The 22,089-nt window shown below is 48.4% G+C and overlaps 4 protein-coding genes across 5 annotated transcripts; 2 read left to right on the forward strand and 2 right to left on the reverse strand.

Moving 5' to 3' along the window:
* Positions 1-1,683: 1,683 nt before the first annotated feature.
* LOC128730606 (uncharacterized) lies at positions 1,684-3,911 on the reverse strand. Its single transcript, XM_053823680.1, has 3 exons — positions 3,430-3,911; positions 2,580-3,272; positions 1,684-2,511 (listed from the first exon to the last, which is right to left on the reverse strand). Exons 1-3 carry the CDS (start codon positions 3,760-3,762, stop codon positions 2,155-2,157), a joined length of 1,383 nt encoding a protein of 460 aa, XP_053679655.1. The 5' UTR covers positions 3,763-3,911; the 3' UTR covers positions 1,684-2,154.
* Positions 3,912-4,334: 423 nt separating this feature from the next.
* LOC128721353 (another transcription unit protein) lies at positions 4,335-6,607 on the forward strand. Its single transcript, XM_053815096.1, has 3 exons — positions 4,335-4,365; positions 4,434-4,563; positions 4,634-6,607. The coding sequence occupies exons 1-3, from the start codon at positions 4,335-4,337 to the stop codon at positions 6,531-6,533; spliced, it is 2,061 nt and encodes a 686-aa protein (XP_053671071.1). The 3' UTR covers positions 6,534-6,607.
* Positions 6,608-10,914: 4,307 nt separating this feature from the next.
* Positions 10,915-18,081, forward strand: LOC128722108 (katanin p60 ATPase-containing subunit A1). The gene is made up of 5 exons (XM_053815937.1): positions 10,915-11,288; positions 15,357-15,769; positions 16,209-17,136; positions 17,210-17,443; positions 17,545-18,081. The coding sequence occupies exons 1-5, from the start codon at positions 10,915-10,917 to the stop codon at positions 17,741-17,743; spliced, it is 2,148 nt and encodes a 715-aa protein (XP_053671912.1). The 3' UTR covers positions 17,744-18,081.
* Positions 18,082-18,443: 362 nt separating this feature from the next.
* On the reverse strand, positions 18,444-21,813 carry LOC128722031 (protein jagunal). 2 transcript variants are annotated; one of them, XM_053815842.1, is made up of 3 exons: positions 21,444-21,813; positions 20,350-20,722; positions 18,444-20,052 (listed from the first exon to the last, which is right to left on the reverse strand). In XM_053815842.1, exons 1-3 carry the CDS (start codon positions 21,530-21,532, stop codon positions 19,921-19,923), a joined length of 594 nt encoding a protein of 197 aa, XP_053671817.1. In that variant the 5' UTR covers positions 21,533-21,813; the 3' UTR covers positions 18,444-19,920. The 2 variants fall into 2 exon arrangements, with proteins under 2 accessions (XP_053671817.1, XP_053671816.1); XM_053815841.1 differs by having other exon boundaries at positions 20,344-20,722.
* Between the last annotated feature and the right edge of the window lie 276 nt (positions 21,814-22,089).

Consider the following 22,089-nt stretch of genomic DNA (forward strand, 5'->3'; position numbering starts at 1 on the left):
CAGGACAACCGACGGGACATTGTAGAAAATGCACGAGTCGCCCATGAACTGACAAACCCAAAGAAGCGACGTACAAACTTGCCCGGTTTCAGTTTTACCGCTCACATCCACCCCAACGCAGTGGGTCCGTCGGATGGGTGGAAAATGGCGACCCGACAAGCGTGAAAACGCTCCGAAACGTACAACAATGTGATGATGAGCTTAAACACTGATCGTGGTATCCGTTCGGTTCCGGATTTAGGTAACCTTCCGACACGATGCCGGTCTGGATCGGTGTACGAGTGTAGCGTAACGAGCAGGGAACCGAGAACACGTATATACAAAGTGATGTTATAGTAGATAAATGTATTGTAATTATAGCGCAGGCACAGCAGAAGAACGACGAGCGTGAGCTGGTAACTTAAGGTACAAACGGGATAATCTTCATACCCAACGAAAACGAACGAACTGACACCGAGCGGAAAGGAACGTTTTAGTTTTACTCGTTCCTCAACCAGGAAAAGCGCCTCGTCGAAGAGAGCTAGCCTAAGTCACGCCAAGAAAAACACAAATATCATGCCTCAAAGTAGACTCGCCAAGCAGCCTAAACGACTGGACAATGGTAATTTTTGAGGACTGCCGTGTAGCACCATCGTCGGACAAGGATTCGATCCGATTACCCATCAAAACGGTGCCATAAAGCTGCAAGTAACGGCCCATGATGGGTAACGGTTGACCATCTGCCGACCGTACGCGGGAACAGCTGTAAAGGACGAAACAAAAAAAAATAACGCAATCACTTCCGGACTTCCGACTGCGAATCCGGCTGAGCGATTATGTTCCTCCCAACTGACCGGTTGACCGTTTCTCTGGGGATTGTGCACGACCGCGTTTGTATGTGTGTATGCATGCCCGAGGATTACATCGCCGGTTTTATGGATGTACCAAACGCCGGAAGTGAAAGCGCAGCAAATCTCGACGGGGCGCCGGCCGGCGAACACACAAAACTTAAGCACGCTAAGTAGGCACGTGAGGCACTCGACGGTAGCTTCCGGGGTCCTCGGGAGCGTGCGCCGGAAAGAACGGGAAGGTAGACGCTCTCACTCACCGAAGGATATGTTTTTGTTGTACACAGAAGATAAATAAAAGTTCAATATTATTGTACGGTTGGCAGGCTTGCTTTTAAGGGCTGGGAAGACTATTTGCTCGAACGGGCAGCGACCTAATTTGGGCATGCGTTTCCGATCGCGAGAAGTTTACGCGCGTTGTTTGATGACCGGGGATAAAAGTTTGATCAAAGTTGTACGTTCATCCCATTCCATCATCATCGAGTAGGAAAGCTTTACGTTTGAGCGAACCCAGGCAAGAGGGGCACGAATTTCGATCTGGTTTATTGATTTCCGGTCAGTTAGCGGTGAATGGTGTCATAACTTTTTCCTCCTTCCACTATCCCTGGGATATCAAGGTGATTAGAAGCTGCGTCGGACGTGGTAAGTTAAGCCGCTTCTCTGCAGCAGATGTCCTTTTTGTTTTCCTTCCGAGACGTACTTCATTACCCGTAACGATCCCATGTTCAATAAGTTACTGTGGCTTGTATCTTATCGTGTTTTCTACAGCTACCTTTGGTTTTGTGGTTTCATTTTTAATACGCTCACCTCCCCCACTCCCCCTTCGTCGAATGAATGAAGTTCAAGTGGATTTGATGTGAAGAACAATACTTTATTGGTACTAGTTTCACGATCGTTTCTAGTTTTAATTTCATAAAAATCACACAAACTTTCGTTCCCGGACAGAGTAGCACGAATCAAAGCAAATTTCACTTTTCATATTTGTTTCTCTGCTTTCGTTTTTCCAATCTTTGATCAGAAAAAGAATTTAAGAAATAAAAACAAAGAATAGCCCAAACACCACACACCAGAACCGTATTCATCGTATGGTCTGCAAATGTCGCCTCGCTCGCGGGAAGATAGCAATAAGAACACCAATCACACGGATAAGCTTAACATGATAAATCGTCTATCCGTAAATGAATCGCCAATTTCATCCCTAACGAAACGCATTCACAAACAATAAGAAATTACTGACGTCAAGCAAAACAGCAACACTCTTCGCAAAAGAAAGAAATCCGGCAGGTACTAAACTAACAAGTTTGCTGGTGGCCTTCACCTGGCTGATTTATCCTGAAGCAGCAACCAGATTTTGTATTTCGTTCAACCTCTCGGCTTTGAACGAATCCTTAGGGAACTGATCAAAGTTCTGCAACGACAATTTGAACGCTGGTAGGCCTTTGACAGCATTACGTGCGCTGGTTATCGAGTCATCTTTAGCAGAGTTCTTCCGGCTGCGTTTGTACTTCGGTCCCAGGGCAGCGATGGCATCCTCTAGACCGAGTTCGGCGGCGGCGACAAAGTATTTCTTTGCCATCGACCGATTCGGTCGCAATCCGGCGTAACCACGGGCATGAAACACTGCCAAATTGTAGATTGCTTGCGGGTGACTCCGTTTGGCGGCCAGCTGGTAGCATTCCATGGCCTGAAAATAAGACGAAAACATTTAATCCTTCATCCTCTCCATCCATACGCTCATTCGTTGAGCTTTACCATTCGCATATCCTTGGGTATGCCGTAGCCCTGCTCGTAGCAAATACCCAGATTGAATGCGGCTCCCGCATGGTGATGGCTAGCGCCCAGTTTCAGGTGGGATACTGCGGAAGCATACTCTCCCAGCTCAAGATTCCGGCAACCCAACTGATACTCGATCTCGCCCAACACGGAAACTAAGTTCTTGAACGCGCTTTCAACAGATTCAACCGACTGCTGTGTCTGTTCCTTGCTCAGTTGGTGAACTGCCGGCAATGGCACATCTGTTCGGGGCGCGAACTCTGCTGGCGGTGTATTAGCATTCGATTTTGGGTTATCGTTGTCTTCGAACACGAAATGTTTTAGTTCACTTCGCTGTGTATCGGTGTAATCTACATAATCGTGCCCATTGAACGGCACAAACCTAGCGTACGACGGCAACAATGCGCAACTCTTTTGCTCCCGACTGTCGAATGATGCAGCTACATCGCGGATGCTTGATTTGGGAAACGGAGACGTGAGACCAGCATTGGCTTTCAACCCGAAGTAAAGCGCCAACGCCTCACAGTGTCGTGCCGAAAGCTTTCCCTGCTCCGAAGCCGCCCGAAGCAAAGGTGAAGGGATACACTGGCCGGAAGACTGCTGAAACTGCTGGGTCCGTCGATACAGGCATAACAACTGGCTAGTGTACCATCCGCAGATAATGGCGCTAGTCTGTAAAGACATCCGATAAGGAGATACGTGATAGATAAGACTCATATCAGGGATGGTATGTTTACATTTGGTTGAGAAGTTTGATCAATATTCTCCGGATCACCCGGAATACCCGTGCGATTCAGTGTTTATCAACCAGATTTCTTATTCCACTTACCCATGTTATGGCTCCGATCCAGGAATGATCGAACGGTGCCTGTTGGTATTCCTTCCGTCGGAATCCCTCGCGCTCCGAATGATTAGATCCTGTGCCGTACTCTTTCCGCTCATGGTCACCCAACTGATTCGGACGGGCTGCATGCAGCAAGCAGAAGCGCCTTCCATCTGCGTCCTGCTGCTGCTCAGTACCGGAACAGCCAGAGCCATTGTCCGGTGAGTTGTCGGCACAAAATCGCTCCTTCGCACCGCAGTTCCAAGTGCGTCGTACCTCTAGTACGTTTGCGGTCTTATCGTACACATCTCGTATACGACGGGAAACATATTTCCACATCGCTTGCCGCGCTTACTGCTGCATCGACACGAACGCACCACCCTGATTGTCGTTACGTTTGTTAAAGCACCGGTTTTAAGCTAAAAAGGGATTTAATCCTTTCAAAATAATGTTTTCAGAAAGAGAATGGAAAGAAGATGTGATTTTTGTTGCGAAAATTCGCTGGTGTTTTTGTTGTGGCCTTGGGATTGACGGTTTGTTGACAGCGCAACGAAGCGATGCAGATTGACCGGTCAGTTGAAAATGTACCTTTACGTATACTCCTTGTAAATTACGTATACTTGATGCAAATATATATAAAGAACTGTTTTTCACATAACTGTATGTGAAAATATAACTAAAATAATTAAGTTCTTAAAGCAATATAATACAATTCACGTTTTGGCATCTTGCATAGTCTGAGAATGTCAAAGCACGTGTTCGACAGCTACTCATGCTCTGTCAGTCCAACCTTTTCTATAACCCAGTTCGAATTTGACACCCCCGAAGCGTTGTTGAATTTGATTATGAAAATACGTGAAAATTGTGCATAAACAAGCAACTTTCTGAAACACTTCCAATAACAGATTTCCATGGGATTCAACAATGATACTGATGGATCAGGTAAACTAATAACATTACTACATGAAGTGGTAGGTCTGTGAGCTACAAAAAATATGTTCTTGAGCTAGGTTCGGAGTCAGGATCAAGCCGCGGTGGAAGCCAAAGCCGTAGTCGAAGTAATAGCAGAAGCCGGAGCCGGAGTGGAACCCCTCAAGTTGCTCCTACTCCCGGCTTCTCTTTAGAACATCATGATTCTCGGTAGGAGTGCTAGTTGAGTAGCAATATCGCCATGAAGTTCAGCGTTAACCGCTATCACGTCATATTGCAGGTCGAATTCACCCAGTCAACGCTCCCGTTCCGGCACTCCGACACAGAACCGAAGTCGATCGAATTCTGCGGCATCACAGCGATCAAGATCGGGTTCAGGTGATCGATCGCGCTCTGGCAGCCGTTCACCATCGCCAGGAAGTGCACAGAAACGCCGGAGTAGGTCTCGCAGTGGCTCAGGCTCGCCCGCTGGATCGCATCGTTCCGGCTCAGGATCCAGGCATTCGCGGTCGCGGTCACGGTCACGGTCACGGTCCCGTTCACAAGGGTCCGGCAGTGAGCGGTCGCGTAGTGGCACACCGCAAAATCGTTCTGGCAGCGGTACGCCCGTTAATCGGTCGCGTAGCGGTTCGGTCGCCTCAGGATCGCCCGCCTCGCAACGAAAATCACGTTCCCGTTCGGTTCGATCCGGCTCGGCGCGCAGTCGGTCTGGGTCGGTACAATCTGGAGCTAACGATAAACGGAAACGGGCCGTATTGAGCAGTGATTCCGATTCGGAGGGTGGTGGAAAGAAGGAAGCGAAAAAGAAAAACAAACTGATCGACACCGATTCCGACGAGGAAGCTGACTTGGGAAAGGACACCGACGGGAAAGGAAAGGACGTTACCGCAGATGCTTTGTTCGGCGATGCGGACGACATCAGTTCGGATGAGGCCGGTGGTGATACAGCTGACCGGGAGCGTGATGAACTGGACGACTTGGAAGATGAGCAACGCAAGCAGGATCAGGACAGGGCCCGTTCGCGATCCAGAAGTCGTAGTCGCAGTCGCAGCAGAAGCCGCGACAGTAACCGCCGATCATCTGACGAAGAAGGCAATCGCGATAGGCTAGCCCGTTGGGAGGAGCCGAAGGAACCGGAACCAGAACCGGAGCCGATTCCAGAAACGCGGATAGACGTCGAGATTCCTCGTATCGTGACGGATCTCGGACGGGACATTCATTTCGTGAAGCTGCCTAATTTCTTATCTGTTGAAACACGCCCCTTCGATGTGGACACGTACGAGGACGAAATCGATGAAGAAGAAACGCTCGACGAGGAAGGTCGACAGCGACTGAAGTTGAAGGTGGAGAACACAATTCGCTGGAGAAACAACATCGATAACAAGGGTAACGCGCAGCGAGAAACGAACGCAAGGTTCGTGAAGTGGTCAGATGGCAGCATGAGTTTGCACCTGGGTTCTGAGATATTTGACGTGTACAAGCAACCGCTGCAGGGTGACCATAACCATCTGTTCATCCGCCAAGGTACCGGTTTGCAGGGTCAATCGGTGTTCCGTACGAAGCTCACCTTCCGGCCGCATTCGACGGAATCGTTCACCCATCAAAAGATGTTGATTTCGCTGGCTGATCGGTCACAGAAAACGTCCGGTATCAAGATTCTCACGCAGGTCGGCTTTGATCCGGACGCGGATCGCAAGCAAAACCTCAAGAAAGAGGAAGAGAAGCTTCGGATGGCGATGCGAGCGAAGCAGACCTCTGTCAAGCCGAAACGGGGTCGCGATTCCGGTGCGAATGCAAGTAACGCTTACCACCACGACGAGGGATCGGACGATGAAGGTGGCATCTCTATTGCGGCCATCAAGAACAAATTCAAGGGTGACAAGGCGAAGGGTGCCGCCGGTAAACAAAGCACAGCCATCTATTCCTCGGACGAAGAGGGCTCGGATCTGGACATGGGCCGACGCAAGAAGAACATCGACAAGAAGAAAGCCCTCAAATCATTGGCCGACTCGGACGACAGCGAGGCCGGCTCGGAATCGGAACATTCGCATGGGACCCGCTCCCGTTCGAACTCCGCGTCCGGGTCTGGGTCGGGTGGCGAAGGTTCTGGAAGCGAAAAGAGCGCTGGCAGTGGCGGTGGCGGTGGCGGTAATCGCTCTGAAGAGGACAGTGACGAATAGGGTGGTGGTCGGCTTTGTGTCTTGGCTGGCAGAAGTGCAGGATTTGTGTACTGTGCTTTTACTTTTAAAAATTGCTCTACAATAAAATGAGAACCCCACCATATAGCGATTTATTCTGTACTGACGTTCCGAAGCAAAACACGGATGGAGTCGTATACCGTACGCTCTCCAAGGACCATGCCACATGCAACGGAAGAGAGCTGCAACGAGTTCTCCGCACGCTCCGTTACCGTTAGCGGCCGGAAATTGTGCTAATGATACTTTATCGCCATAGTAATCTGTTGATGCTCGATAAACATTCTTCACGCACTCGGACCGCCTGAGAAGCCCAACCGCACCAGGACGATCGGCAGTTGCCAGTCGTCTTTGCGTGAAGAAAGGACACTCGTTTCGTGGTTGACAACCGTGCTGCGTGCGTAAGCTCATTGGTGCCGCAAAATGTAGACCACGTGCTCGCTGGAACTCTCCACACGTTGCGTATTTTGATAGAATGGCTAAATATTGTTGAAGTTGATCGCACGATCGCGCATAGTTTACAAATTGTTTGATCGGGAAGCAATGTTGTTCTCATCGATACCATCACTGCCAGCCGTGTGTGATGGCAATGCAGCCCAGGAACGGGTGGTATTTCGGCGGACAAGAATGTAAGTAAATCTTGCCTCCTGGAATCCTGGATTCCGGCTCAACAGATTCAATGTTAAGTAAGCTCGGAACATAAAACTTACTTTTCGGGAAGCGACTCTCAGCGTGTTTCCTAACCTACCTCGATGTCAATGTCGATCAGAATTGGGCCAGGTTAATAGACTACGAAAGTGGGTCAAGTATATCGAAAGACAGCAATCGTTGTGATGAGCATTTCGATAAGGGGAAGCTTATGAGCTTCCTCCCTTTCGACTGTCACCCCGGAACGCCCGTTATGATTGATTAGCGTTCGTTAATAGTTAGGTTACTGGAAAGGGAGAACATTTTCAAACGACGCGTCTATTTGCGTAGTCTCTAACGCTTAGCGACGGTTATGGTTTGAATAACTTGAAGATTGTATAATTTCATGCATCGGTAAAAGATGATACCGTCTTATGCTATAGTTTATATTTACGATAGGTTTATCGATATACCTTTCAAAATTGAAATGTGCGTTAAAAAAAGCCAAACAAAAATTTTAGTATTCGGATTTGCAAAAAAGATTCCGTTGCATTTCGTGCAGAACCCGTCCGTAAGAGACGTGTACCTGTCGCACCACCTTTAAAAGGGTAGTAATGAAAATGGCGTCCAGCATATAGTTTCTCGCTCACTCTCTTCCTTCAGCGCGCCATGTAACACCAAATAAATAGCGCCGCCCGAAGTGCATCGTTGCACGCACAGATGGGCAGTAAAAAGTGCATACAGGCCTTGCTGTTAGCCCGAACTGCCGGTCAGTAGTCGCTCGACCGCCGGTGATGGAAATCTGCGCATGTCCTTGCAACGGCAGACAAGTGTCAATGTTCCGTCGCCATCCGTGAAGCGCCATCGTCCAACGTCCTTCGTGACATGCGAGATGGGCGCTGTTCTATCTTCCGGCTGTAAACGTTCGACGTGCCATACCTTGTACTTGTGGCCAGTTTTGGATGCCGTTTTATATTGTCTTTTGTGAAACCTCACCGCGAACGTTTGAGAATCGTCTTTTTGCTGAGATTTAGCGACCTGCGGTTATCCGACAGCATCCGGGCACGAAAGTTGAGCCCAATTGCCGGATTTGGGAGGAAGAAAGAATCGAATGTACTCTGCCGCTTTACTCCCAATTTACGCGATGGTCTGCGAGGTGATGTGAAGTTTCCGGTTTTGCTGCCATTGGCGATGTGACCACGAAACGAAACCGTGGGTGTAATAGTTTGTCTGGGTGGCCGTGCTGCGTTTGCCATTCGCGTTGATTGGCCTGGAATGCCATGGCTGGATAGTTGGCTGTTGATCTACGCAGTGGTTCATCATAACAAAGGGAAGCTGTGAGGTGGCTGAGCAAAGTGCCGAACAAAAAGTGCCATTTTTTTTCAAGTAAACAAAGGCTGATTGTATTCGTAACCGCGAGTGAGCGAGTTTTTCTTACCGCAATCCGGATGCTGAAAACGTAGTGTCCTTTTAGTGGTTTAAGCTAGGAAATTATACGCACCACGACAAAAGCAAAGTGTATTACCAGCGCTAGGTGGGATCGATCGATTTTTGCGCCTCCCAGCACTTAGCGAATGTGCAATCCCGAGAGTCCTCTCTGCGGAGATAAATATTTGTGCCAAACCACCCACCTACCCACGGCCCAGTCAGTGGGCTCCATCATCCTTAGTTCAACCATTCGCTCTCGCCGAAGAACTGTGGACACCTTTCGGAGCTATTACGAGCCTTGGGGAGCACTTCCAGGCTTCAAGGATGCGACGGGACGAGACGTACCGGCGAATCACACGCGAGAAGGTAGTGGTGCGGGGTAACACCACCATCCGGACGCTGGATTCAACAGTTTCCTTTCTGCCAATCGTAGATTCGTGAGTATCCTGTCAGAAGGTTGCATCCTTCATGCCTGTGTCGTGATGAGGAGTGTATTACGAAGATGGGGTTCAGGAGCAGATGAGAACGCCTAGTTGGGTGATTGAATACAATAGATTTTTAAATGCTCTAGTTTATGCGCGATACATTTGAATTATGTTGTTGGACACGTTTAAAGCTAGCAAACTATCACCGGAAATTCGGTTAAGGTTGCGAAATATTTTGAGAATTATCCCTGCAAACTACGATTCACGCCTTGCAATATAAATAGATATTTTCCCCCAATCGCACTTCTTTTTTTCATTCCTTTCGGCTTCATCACGGCTCGCCGTGTAGGCTTTTCCTTTATTTCATTATTTATTTAGCTGTTCGTTGGTGTATTCACCCGTGGGAATACCGGTAAAACACCTCGGTTATTCTTTTATTGGCTGCAAGAAACATGGTGTTACTTCATCGGTAATGGCTTATAAATATAAACAAGTTTCCTAACGCAACATCGTAAGGACGTATAGATAAAACCGGTATCGCACAATGAACCATTTCACAGTGCAACTTATTCAAAAATAAGTAAATCAAATTAAACGATCTTAGATCAATTATGGGCATTTGAGTTGAGTTGTAGGGGTAATCATGACCTCATTTGAATAAGCAAATGGCGAGAAGCGTGAACTCATCCCCTTTTGCAGTTGGCGTTAACCGTATTAACTCACCAAATGCCACAAATCCGTACTCCCGAACCGCGTTCCACATTCGCTCGGTTGTGTTCCAGTTCTCCTTCCAGACGGCCAAGGGTCTACTAAAAGTAGCCCCACCGTCCACCGACAGTAATCGATACTGCTGGTCTGGTTAAGAATTGCTCCTTCTTACCATACCATACAGCCAGTTCCAACGTCCAACGGACTAACCGCGAAAGACTAGGAGATTTGTGGGCCTCAAGGATGGCGAGAAGAAAGGTGGGTGGAGGATGGCTAAGAAAAATTTAACCACACGCATATCGGAAAAAGCCGCACACGGGAAGAGGGAAAATGTCCATGCGGGTGAAATGTCAGGTTTTCCACATAAGCGGCAGACAGGGACAGAAGCCTCAAAAGGTGTACATACTTTTCTCCCGAAAAGGAATTCATTAGGCCTTTGGGTGTTTGCGTTCCAAAACGGACCCACACGGCGGTGGCGGGCATCCGTTTTGTTGCTTTTTCCCATCGAAGTAGTCCTTTCGGTTCCTTGGACTCCTTCAGCCAGGACAACGAGGTGCCATAGAAACACGCGATAGAACCGCATGAATTGACCGCAGGCGGGAGTGGTAAAAACGATTCGGTGGGGTCCGGTTGAAAGAAAATTCAAACACCCCACGAAAGGACCTCTTTCAGCACCCAAGGGTCTGGAGCTTTTCCCGTCTCTCGCTGTCGATAGTTCGGACTCATTCTCGCTTTCACTCATTCGCATGCCAAAGGGCAAATAATACCGTCCACTGCGGGTTGGTTCGCGTGACACGCGCGTCCAGAAGTTGAAGGAGGTGGTTGGAGACGGAGGACGGACCTCACACCACCCAACCAGCAGTAGTAGTTGGCGGTCAGTCGTCCTGTGGTCAAGCCAGGACCGCGGTTTCACGCGCCGTCCATGTTCAGTCGGTGTTTGGTCGCGTTCGGGTTCGGTCGCGATGCTTCCGGTGCCAGCACTAGGCTCGGATGGTCGTTGTGTGGCCTGCGTTCAGTGGCCTTTGGTGATTGATTTTGTAGCCTTACACCGTTGAAAGTGGACCATTTGAGAACCGGACAATTGAGTGAACTTCTCGTGTAAAGGACTCATCTGTAAGGCCCTCCAGAGCAGTGTTTGTCGCGGATTTTGACGGTTTTAAGCGTGACCGCTTCACCGGATGCTGGTGCAGTACGGTACGGCTGGGTCTCGCAACGGTGGCAGCAGTACAATGAACGAGTATCACCACGGCTACCACGGTTACGCGCCGCAACCTTACGAAGCGCCGAGCCACGGCCACGGTGGTCCCGTCGGCACCGGTAATAATCTGCTTGAGGCCCTTGGCCGCCATGGGCCAGCCTGCGGAACAGGTAGCACAAACAGCCACAACCCTTCTAACGCTAGCACGTACAAAATGTCTCGTAACGTTTCCAACTCACATCCGGCGCTGGAACGATCCGACGTACACGTGGAATACGAAGTCGCCGTCCCGATCCACAGCATCGAGTCGATCCGCCACACGCCCTATCATTCGCTATGGAACCTGCACGAATGGTAAGCGATCTGCTTGGACAGCGAGAATATTCGCTTATTGTTGCACGTCAGCAAGATTCGATCGATTCGACATCGCGCGATCGACGGATTTCAGTACATACGAGTTTAATAATTCGCCTCCCACGTTCGTGATGCAAATTGAGATAACTTTCACCACCCACCTTTTGCGGTCTCAAAACGGCCCTAGTGCGATGGAATCGATAAAAATGTAATTGGGCAGTGCAAGAGGTACCAAGGCTCGACGCTGCTGCTAATGTATGGGAATTTGTATATAAATCGTCAACACCTTCGCGCCATTCCAAATCCTTCGTTCCTCCGGTGAACCACCGTGCAGGAGAGTGTAAACCGCAAACACTGCACGAAAGGACCTCTGGCGGGTTGTGTGCTGTTGCCACCGTTGGCATAGTGTGCGTGCAGGACCGTGGACCGAAGTAAATAAGCCCACCCGCTCACCGAGGAGCCGGTCACTGTCCGGCACTGGGCAAGGGTTTGATGAACTCGGTTGCCAACCGGGAAAGTCGCCCCTTGCTGGACGCCTTCTAGCGTTTCATTGGGTTTTCCACGCGTTCTGTGGCATTTTCATGTGCCTGCCGTCGCTGCTAGGTTGCTCGAAAAAGACCCCAACGGCAATAACGCGTCTGATTTCACCACGCGTCACGTTGGCGCTTGGCGTTTAAGGGGCAGTTCTATTTTTGGCAACCATTCTTTTGCGCCTAATGAGAAGTCCTCCGAATCTCGATGGCGAAGGATGTCCGCACATTTATATTATAATAAAATGAACACACGACGATTCGGCTCATAAAATGTCACGTCAATAGGCCATCAGACGCGAGATTCTCATCGCTCGTGGTTTGTGAACGGCGAGAAGCACATAAAACGATGATGGTTTTGGGTGGTGCTGTTAGTACACGAAACCTTCATCCTTTATATCCTTTTATTCAATACAACTGACTAGCTGGGAAAATTGTTCCTTAAAAAAAGGCTATACTGATACTTGTTCATGCTTACATGTAATCACTCAGCACCCTAGCAGGTGCTCTAAAATTGTTGCCCTAATTTTTTGTTAACCAATTTGCTGCACACGTTTCAAGCAACCAACCAGCCAAGTTGGCCATAAAATTAATTCATCATTGAATTCCCCGCGTTGCACTGCTGCTTGGGTATGTAATTCTTCCCTTGATAGTTCCTTTTTAAAAGACTAAACTTACAACTTTCCGAGCGCAGTAAATTGTACCTCCAGTTCCGTTAGGTTTCCCTATAACGTTCCCTAAAGGAAGGCACCTTCGCCCATTTGAAATTCTTCCACGATGGCGCGTAGTGAAATTTGTCTTCCAACCGGTTCGGTGATTTCCGGCAGGAAGTCGTTGTCCCAGTTGAACCGCTTCGTGCAAGCGCTACTGGCCAGCGGAGAACCGAAACACACACACACACGAATACCCGGTCACCCCCAACCTGAACTTCGTACTGCTGGACACGTGGCTGGCCTAGGAGTCCGGTAAATAATTGATCAACGCGAGGAAAACATCGTTCAGGGGGCCGTGAAGTGAAAAATTGAACCTTCCCCTACCTTTCGGGGTCGTTGAACTTTTAGCGGATTGACTTTGATGCGTTCAGCAGGTGGAAATGTTGCACAAAGGCACCGAAGCTTGTTGATTGAATCTCTGGCTGTGAAGGGTAGCAACGAACAATCGCTGCTGCGATGATTCCATTTTCCAATCTCTTTTGTCTGATAGAGGTAATCTATCAGCTGTTCATCTGGCAACGGTGCTGATACTGATGCCCAGACAAACAAGGAGAAAGAACGAAAGAAACGTAATTGATACAAATAGGTTTTTGCTGTAATCGGAAATTGTTCTTCTGGCCGATGGCAGAGGCGTTTGGTTTGCCAACGTCCAATATATCGTGCTACCTGATCGTCTTAATGGAACTATCGCGATGGAAAAGAAAGACATAGAATATGACTCCCTCCTGTGGTCAATGCCATTGCCAGACTTATGGACAAACTTGAGTCCCTAGAGAGTTTTTATTGATCTAGTTGACACCCGTACAGGAACATTCCGAGAATATTCTTCCATCGCTTGAGTCGAATCCTGGTATAGTCTTCAAATCAACTGGCCCATTGGGGTTTAAATGAGCGTTTCTACTCGAGTTAACGAAGGTCGGGAATAGGCCTTGGACAGGTTAGACGCCTTTTTAGCTGACACGTGACTGATTAGTAGGCGGTTGTGACAACCGTAGTCAAGCAGCACCAAGCAGCCCCAAGCTGCCTTTTTTGTTTGTCATCCTAGACACAACGTTTTCTGGAACGACCGTGAAAATTATGGCTTTGGTGTGGTATCATTATTGCTCTTCGTGTTTTAGGCCAAAGTTTTACTACCGGAAATGGGCATCGTATGTTCGCCGAGATGCGTAAACGTGTATTGTCGGAAGATGTATTAGCTTGACAATCTCTGGATAAATGTTTTAAAATATATTACAGCTGATTGAAGTGTAAAACTTCAATTAGAAGGAAGTGTGGCTAAACGGGTGTCCTTATTGATTTTTGAACATTGATTTTATCGTCTATTTAACTTTCTAATTATCTATAATAGATCAATCAGTTCGATTCATTGTCAATAACACTCAAGCCTTAAAGTAATGATTCATCGCTTTCTAGTAACACGTGGTTTCAATATCGACGATATCCTTGGAATATCACCTGGAGGCCAAAGGCTCCCCAAATAGCCGAGATATAGTTTTGAATGATGCGTGCGTGTGGAAGGTTACTTTATCAGCTGCTTCAGCAGGGTACATTCGATAAATGCTTCGGAATCGAACATCCCAGGCCTTACCTTGACATCATTCCGAGAAAGAAGCGTTGCGGCTGGTACGATTTTCCGGTTTTGGTTGAAACGACCGTTAATTATATTTCCACCTATTCGGAAGCCCCGTGCGGCTATCCTCACGGGGAGCCGTCCTTTAATAACCGGTACACGCAAGCGACATCGTGACAGGCTCACCGAGTTCTCGTCGCGACTACCTTGGAGGTGTTATTGTGGTGTTCAGTGGTTGGAAAAGCCCCGAACCATGACCGGGAGGTCACGGTACCGCAGAATAGATGCGTTATCGCCGAGGGTACTCTGTACTGTACGAGGCACCTGAACGTGGAATTTGAGGAACATTAAACCCCAAGAAATAGCGGTCACGAAGGAGCTACTTCCTGAGGCATACATTTTTGAGCGCTGATTTTTAATGTACACTCCGAAACGGTGCAGATGAGTACAGCTACTACATGAGTGTGATTTCTTTGTGGCTGGCATCATAATTTATGCATACGAGCAGCCTTTCCGGATCGCTATCGGCCATTCGCTGGCTGGGTCGTAGCTTGTCACGCCCTAGACTCGCCAAGGTCTTTGAACTGCGGGCATCATTTGTCAGCGGTAGGACCTCAGACTCAATTTGAGCGAGTGCTTTGTCATGTGCTTGGCCCTCGTACGTGTTAGTAGGTCAAGTGACCGAACGAAGTTTAATTTAATATCGTCCAAGGAATCAAGTATTAATAGCGAAAACCGATTACTTCCTACCATGCACTGCTGCATGCATGCAGCAGTCGTCGGCCGGCGGTACACTGATGCATGTTGCGACATGTTTCCTTGTTCAAGGTTTTCTTATGGCCCGTTAGAGGAAATGCAGATCATTATCCTTGCGGAAGAGCTGTATAATGTGACGCCGCGTAAAGGACGCACAATTTGTTTTCAAATATAGTGTTTGCGGAGGTGCTGGTATGGATTATTTCAGGCCTTCTATCTCGAAGCATACTTTTCTGCTGCTAATTAAGCGCAACTTTCATTGGAGTCGAAGTAACCTCCCTCTCGTGCGACCTATGGCCGACTTGTGGTTGCGTTTACGCAGCTATATGACCCCGTTCACGAGACGCGTATCTTATCCTACTAACCCACATTTCATTCCACCGAAAAGTAGCCCCTCGCAGTAGGTGTTCAAATAAAAAGTTTCGCGTTTCGAGCTGATTAGATGCTCCACATTTGCTCACCCAATTGACTGTAGGTTTCCCGCTCTTTGCTTCCACAGCTCAGCGCCATCGACGTCTGGCTTCCAGCACATGGCCCGTATGATGGACACCCTGATCCTGGATAATTTGGCACCGTTCGCCTTCACGAAAATCACCACCACGCACAGGCCGACGCGAATCAGCGGAGGCGGGTCTGGCAGTGGAGGCAGCGGAATTGCCGGTGGTGGAAGTAGCGGTGGTGGAGGGTCCGGGGGTATCATCGACGCCCGGACGTCCCACGTCGGAGGTCTAGCCCAGGAGGGTTTGCTGCGTGGAGGACCAGGGACCAGTATGGGAGTGAAGAAGGCAACCAGCACGAGCAACGTCAGCAACCTGGTTGGAGGCGGCACAGTCAGCACCTCGACGATCCGTGTCAACCTGCAGAAGAACAAAATACCGACACAAGGTCAGTGCGGTCCGCTACACGGTGGGGGTGGGTATGAGGTTCCTTTTCTGATCGTCGCAACATAATGGACGTCATCGTCATCGGCACCAGCGGTGGTCAAAGTGGCACACCAATCGGATAAGTAGGTCCCTGAGAAGCAAGCCTGTTTCTGATGGGAGCTACCGATCTACGGACGCAGCCACTAGGTGACGGGAGGGTTGAGGTTTTAATGAGAGACCTGGCATACTTAAACGCCGAGTGGGGGTGAGAGACTCACGTTCCACTTTGTAGCTCGCTCGCCGAATCATTAACCCCAATTCTTGGCCATTTCTGACCCGCTGAGCTGACCCTTGACGTTTACTACTTTGCGTTTGGCTGCGTTCTGATTTAAATGAGTTGCGTTCGTTTCGATGACTAGCGCGGGTGTTACGTTTTCACTAAACCCTTTTGTATGCTTTTGCATTCGCATTTGCGTTCCTTTCAGAAGTGCACCCAAACCCGCGTCATGCAAACCTGGCCTCGAATGCGTCCTCACCCCCGACGGCGACGGATTCACGCTGGATCTCGTCTCTTCGCCGGCGTGATCCGGAATTGCAACCGACACTGCCCTCAATCAACCACTCCAACCACCATAGTACCTCATCGCTGACGCAGCAACACAGCATCGGCTATACGAGCTCCTCGAACACACCGAACACGGATCGGCGGAGCAGTCGTACCAGCGGCCAGAAATCGTCCTTGCGCAAGAGCCGCTCGGTCGAGCGGATTCGGGCGCGTAAGCTGGCCACTTCGAAGATCAAGGAACGACCCAAGAAGTCCTCATCCGAGGAGGGTGGAGGCTCCGACGACCAGGAGGTCACTTCGGTGGAAGAGAACTCGCCACAGCAGCAACACTCGCCAGTGAAGCGCCTCGAGAAGACGAAACTGTTCAATCCGATCGGCTACGAGCCGCACCTGATCGACACGCTCGAGAAGGATATGCTACAAAAGAACCCAAACGTGCAGTGGAACGACGTGGCGGGCTTGAATGAAGCCAAGGCCATCCTACAGGAGGCAGTCGTGTTGCCGGTGATCCTACCCGACTTCTTCCGTGGCATACGCCGCCCGTGGAAGGGCGTACTGATGGTTGGTCCGCCCGGAACCGGCAAGACGATGTTGGCAAAAGCCGTGGCCACCGAATGTGGCACTACGTTTTTCAACGTGTCCTCGAGCACGCTTACGTCCAAATACCGGGGCGAAAGCGAGAAGCTGGTACGACTCTTGTTCGAGATGGCGCGTTTCTACGCACCCAGCACGATATTCATCGACGAGATCGACTCACTGTGTGCCTGCCGGGGCAGTGACTCCGAGCATGAAGCGAGCCGTCGCTTTAAAGCGGAGTTGTTGATTCAGATGGATGGTCTCAACGCGGCCAAGTAAGTGCCAAATTCTGCGTCCTGAGCACTTGAACCTCAACTCTGGAAATACTCTTAATGCTTCCATTTCCAGCGATGATAAAGTCATCATGGTGCTGGCTGCCACGAACCACCCGTGGGACATCGATGAAGCGTTCCGGCGCCGGTTCGAGAAGCGCGTCTACATTGGTCTTCCTAATGACAACACTCGCAAGGCGTTGCTGGAGCTCTGTCTGAAGGGCGTGAACATCTCGCCGGACCTGAACACGGACACAATCACCGAACAACTCAGCGGCTACACCGGCTCGGACATAGCGAACGTGTGTCGGTAGGTAGACGAGGTCCTGTAGAGTCCTTTTGACGAAATACATGTTGTTCATTGTGAGTTGGTTTCTCTCTCTCTTTCTTTTCATCCTTTTCATTCTTTAGTGATGCGGCAATGATGGCGATGAGGCGGCACATCAACGGATTGAGCCCGTCGGAGATCAAGATGATACGCCGGGAGGAGGTCGACCTGCCGGTCACTGCCCAGGACTTCCAGGATGCGATGGTGAAGACGCGCAAGTCCGTCTCGGCGAACGACGTCGCGCGTTACGAAACCTGGATGGACGAGTACGGATCGTGCTAGTGTTACATCTAGACCGGGACCGCCGAATAGGCCTTAAACCAAAACAGATCGTGACGGATGCTCAAACCTCAGTCTCATGCCTTTGCGCAAGAGCCCTCGATCGAGACGCATGATCAAGGGCAACGGCCCTTAAAATAAAAGTGTTTCACGTGTTTCATACGCTTCTAGTCCAAGTGGGCGAATCAGCATTCCAAGACCATCAACCTGACCACGCTTTGTGTAACAAGGAGAATCTGTAGCTATCGGATGCTTGCCCGAGATCCCTTCATTTCGGTTCCTCAACTAATCACATTATGTACGCAATTTCATTGTTCCTTTCGTACGAATAGTGCAATAAATCCCTCATGTTAATCACATCACATCAGCATTGCTTTTTCCTGCGTTTTAGAGGCGTTAGTAAGTTCGAGTGACACCTCGTCACATGATTTATATACCGAGTTTCATAGACGCCTGTGATAGCACCGGGAGACCTAATTTAATGTGGAAATGGGGCTGAAAGCATTGTTCCTGTTGCACGCATATGTCGGCCTATGGCTTCAAGGTTAGCAGCAAGAATTGATGGAGGAGATTCAACGTGTTCAACGTACGTGAAATCGATATCTAATGTGGGGTCAATTATTATTACGTTAAGAAATCGATACACATCTCCCCAATTGCAATCGAGTCAAAATGGTACAGATGAGAGTAACGTCTGTTTTCTTTTTTTAGATAAACCACTTTATTCGTATATTCTTAAGCACAGTTCATTTCCTCTACAAACTTCATAAGAACAATTGTCAGAAATGTTTTCTCGGTTTTTCTATACTATAAATAAATTCTTCTTAATAGTTTCTTACACTTCTGTATCGCATTCTACTCAACCGATTCAATTCATTCTTCCTACATAGCTTTAAATATCATTTCCGACGCGCTACGGGCTACAGATGTTACATTTCATTTCAATCAAAACCCAATCCCCGTACACCCAATTCGTACACCTTGAACCCGGATGTAATAATCGTTGCGCTTCAGTTTTGTGGCAGAGAATGCTCTCTTACGGTAACAATATAAATAAAAAATAGTAAACGGAAACAAATGTAACACTAAAAACAACACAAGAACACATGTCTGCAGCTCGGAAGGAGGACGAGAGCCCAATATTACGCAGATGATATGGGAGTAGGCATGCACAGCCGGGTCCTTCGAAATGAATTTTTGCTTTCCGGGGGATTAATTATTGTCCAACTTTCCGGTTCAGGGTGGATGCTCCCGAATGCATGCTTTCTAGTCCGCGACCGATAGGACAAAATGGTGCTAACACAATGCTAAAACAAAAAAAACTCCATCCGGTCGCCCTTTTTGCGCATACGCCGATCGTCTTCAGTGCTACGGGGATCACATCCCCAGTGGTTCGAAGAACCGCGTAAAAGCTTCTTGTCGCTATCGAGTAATGATTATGATTTGTTGCTACAGTCATCTACAGTTTAATTCATGTTAAAAACTTTCACACCATTGTTTCGAACTGTTTGTCTGTGGGTAGTTTTGTCACAAAAATGTCCTGTACGTAGGATATAAATTCGATTTTCCAAAAAGTAACGGTTTTACGATTTTGATTCTAGCTACTTGAAAATGAAAACAATAATAAACATTTTTAAGCCTCTTAAGCTTTATCGTGGTATTGGCGAGTACTTGTAGAAAAATTACCAAGGGTAAAGCTAAACGAAAAAAATCTAGTTTCAAAGGCCAATAGAATTTGTCGTCGAAAAATCAGAACGTTGTGGATCTGCACGCAAAAGTCGTTCATCAAGGTAGGTAAGCGTGACTAGGGCTTTAAGTAAACTCTATGCAACAGGACTTTGTGCTGCTTCGCGCAGCTTTCGTTATCGTAACTTCGTTCCATGCATCATCCATCATCTCGTAGTAGCTGTAGCGTAGCATGTTAAAGGGTATATGGGTCATGGTACCAGCAAGGAACAAAAGCTCTACAATTTACACCAGCTTCGAGGTGTGTTTCACTTCGCACTATGTATATTGTCTTTGTCGAAGGGATTAAGTTTTCTTGGTTTTTGGATCGGTTTGAGCACAAGATGAATCGCATTTAATCGGATCGGGAGTGTTGGTTTCAATTGAGTGCATGTGAGAGTGCATTTAAGCGCTGCTGCACAGACGGTTGGCAGTCTGGAAGATCTCTCCCGCGTTTACTGCCCTTTTTTAAGGGCGCCACGTGCTCTCCAGGCTTTGATCAGATTCCAGGCAAAGAACAGCGAGAAAAAGTGCACCTGGAAGGCCATTAGCACGAACCCGTACCACAGCAGCCCGTACGGATAGCCCTACGAAAAAGGAGTCAAAATAAAGTCACGTCAGCGTGGTGTGCGGGTGAGTGATATGCGTGAATTGTGGGTAGATAGGGAAACGACGCACGAGAGACCACGTGCAAGATTCAATCGGACAGTAAGGTACGAGTGTGCAATTGTGATGTAAGTTAGATGCAAAGCGTAGCACAAGGAAAAAAAGGGATTTCAAACGAGTGAAAGAGAATGAGAAAAGAATGGAAAGAAGGAAAGGAAAATAAGTTGATATTTGCTCCACCGGGCGGTATATCGTTGCCAATCGGTACTAACAATTACCTGCCAGACGAAAATGTCGGTATCGTCTAGATCGGTACCCTCCTCCAGGTTGAGGTACTCGAGCACATCGTCCAGATAGTAAATGATGCAGTACAGCAGTGGCACGAAGGCCACCGTACTTATACCAACCATATACTTTTTCATGTCGTTCACTCGATTGCCACGGATTGCCGCCAGTCCAATGAAGGAGAGAAACACGGACAGACACCAGAAATATTCCCACCACAGTGGGGGCGGTATCTGCAGCTCCTCTATTTCCAGTATAAATATATCGAGTCGGTCTAAGATATCAGCGGACAGTTTGACTAGCATCACGAAGAACAGCAGATAGTGGAAGAAAATGCAATACTTTAACCGTGATTTATTGAGTGCGCTAAAAAGAAACGATAGAGAAAGAGTTAATTTTACTGTCCCATCAGAATGTCATTGGTCGATACATAGCCTGCCGCAAAACACTTTAAAATGACCTAAAAACTTGGAAGGTACCATTGATGCCCGGGGTTGCGTCAATAAGACGTGCATTTCGTTCGCGGTTCAAAATAAACCCGCCCGTGATTCGTGGATGCGATAAAGGAGAATCGACGCTTGAGGCATCAAAACAAACTTCGGTTCTGTCACCGTACACGTTGCACAAAAAAAACTCTGACCAAGTAGGCAGCGGAAAACGGACGATCTACGACAGTTGTAGGAAAAAGCTCTGTCTGGTAGTGCCCTGGACGGATGATCATCAATACATCTGATGCATAAAAAAAGGATACTTTCAGACAGACTTCCTTTCTTCCTGCCACGTCACATCATCATCACGCCAGATTGAACTACCACCCAACCGTCGTGCTTCTGCCGCCCTGCTCGAAACCCGTTCCATGACCCGCACCTGATTGTACGGCTATTTTTAACAATGAAGCAAAATTCAGTCGCGTTCGCTCTGGGAAGAGATGTTCGGGTTCTTCGAACGCTTGGACGCAAGAACACTTCCCCGCCAAATGACCCAGAGCAGTGGGTTTCCTGGGGAGCACGGTGCGTAATATTGTGAACTTTTTGGGGTTTGAACCCTGTAACCCCTGCGTAACCTTACGAGAGCATAATATTAGCACCTGATTTGGTAGTGTGCGGCCACGCGTTGTCTGTGCTCGAAGTCGGTACCATCCGTGCCCAGGACCATCGGTCCGCCTCGGGAAGCCATCGTTGGGGGAGGTTTTTTTGATTTTCGTTTCGGTTCGTTACTATTACGGCCAGTTCAGCCCGGCGGTTTCGCTCAGGTCGGCGGAGGGGTTTCGCTCAAGCACGGCACCGTATTTTCGCTGCACGCTGTCGACACTGAGACTCGGAGTCCCGATCCGCTGTACCACAGGAACCGGCCCCAATTTGGTGATTTTGCAATCTCCCAAAATGGTTCAGATTTAGCGCGAACGAAAACAGCGAGGAAAATAAAACGAAAGACCGTACTTTCTTTCGTTGCGTTGCGAGCTTTACTGTCACTGAGCCGATCGCACAACTGTCATTCAGTGCAATGTGTTTGCAAGACGTCTAACGCCACGCTGTCAGACTGTTAGCATCGTTACCGTTTGATTTGAGTCGATTAAACATTCGAATTCTACCGGAACACATTGTATCAATCAAACTAAGAATTAAAACATATACGAGTTCTGCATTGCAATAAATTGTACTGTGTATTATTGATATTTTGGTGCGCCTGTTTTAAATACCGCTGCGCTTGGTGTGTACGCAACCTATGCACCG

The sequence above is a fragment of the Anopheles nili genome, chromosome 2, assembly GCF_943737925.1.
Source record: "Anopheles nili chromosome 2, idAnoNiliSN_F5_01, whole genome shotgun sequence".
Classification (NCBI taxonomy): Eukaryota; Metazoa; Arthropoda; class Insecta; order Diptera; family Culicidae; genus Anopheles; species Anopheles nili.

Bases quoted from the DNA above. Each gene is read 5' to 3' on its own strand.
- LOC128730606 (XM_053823680.1), bottom strand. From the start codon at position 3,762: ATGTGGAAATATGTTTCCCGTCGTATACGAGATGTGTACGATAAGACC. The intron at 3,273-3,429 runs GTAAGTGGAATA...ATGTCTTTACAG, and splicing joins GGATCGGAGCCATAACATGG to ACTAGCGCCATTATCTGCGG. The intron at 2,512-2,579 runs GTAAAGCTCAAC...TCTTATTTTCAG, and splicing joins TACCCAAGGATATGCGAATG to GCCATGGAATGCTACCAGCT.
- LOC128721353 (XM_053815096.1), top strand. From the start codon at position 4,335: ATGGGATTCAACAATGATACTGATGGATCAG. The intron at 4,366-4,433 runs GTAAACTAATAA...TTCTTGAGCTAG, and splicing joins CAATGATACTGATGGATCAG to GTTCGGAGTCAGGATCAAGC. The intron at 4,564-4,633 runs GTAGGAGTGCTA...GTCATATTGCAG, and splicing joins TTAGAACATCATGATTCTCG to GTCGAATTCACCCAGTCAAC.
- LOC128722031 (XM_053815841.1), bottom strand. From the start codon at position 21,532: ATGGCTTCCCGAGGCGGACCGATGGTCCTGGGCACGGATGGTACCGAC. The intron at 20,723-21,443 runs GTGCTAATATTA...GTTTCTTTTTAG, and splicing joins GCCGCACACTACCAAATCAG to CGCACTCAATAAATCACGGT. The intron at 20,053-20,343 runs GTTAGTACCGAT...CCTTTTTCGTAG, and splicing joins TTTTCGTCTGGCAGGTAATT to GGCTATCCGTACGGGCTGCT.
- LOC128722108 (XM_053815937.1), top strand. From the start codon at position 10,915: ATGCTGGTGCAGTACGGTACGGCTGGGTCTCGCAACGGTGGCAGCAGT. The intron at 11,289-15,356 runs GTAAGCGATCTG...TTGCTTCCACAG, and splicing joins CTATGGAACCTGCACGAATG to CTCAGCGCCATCGACGTCTG. The intron at 15,770-16,208 runs GTGGGTATGAGG...TCCTTTCAGAAG, and splicing joins CGGTCCGCTACACGGTGGGG to TGCACCCAAACCCGCGTCAT.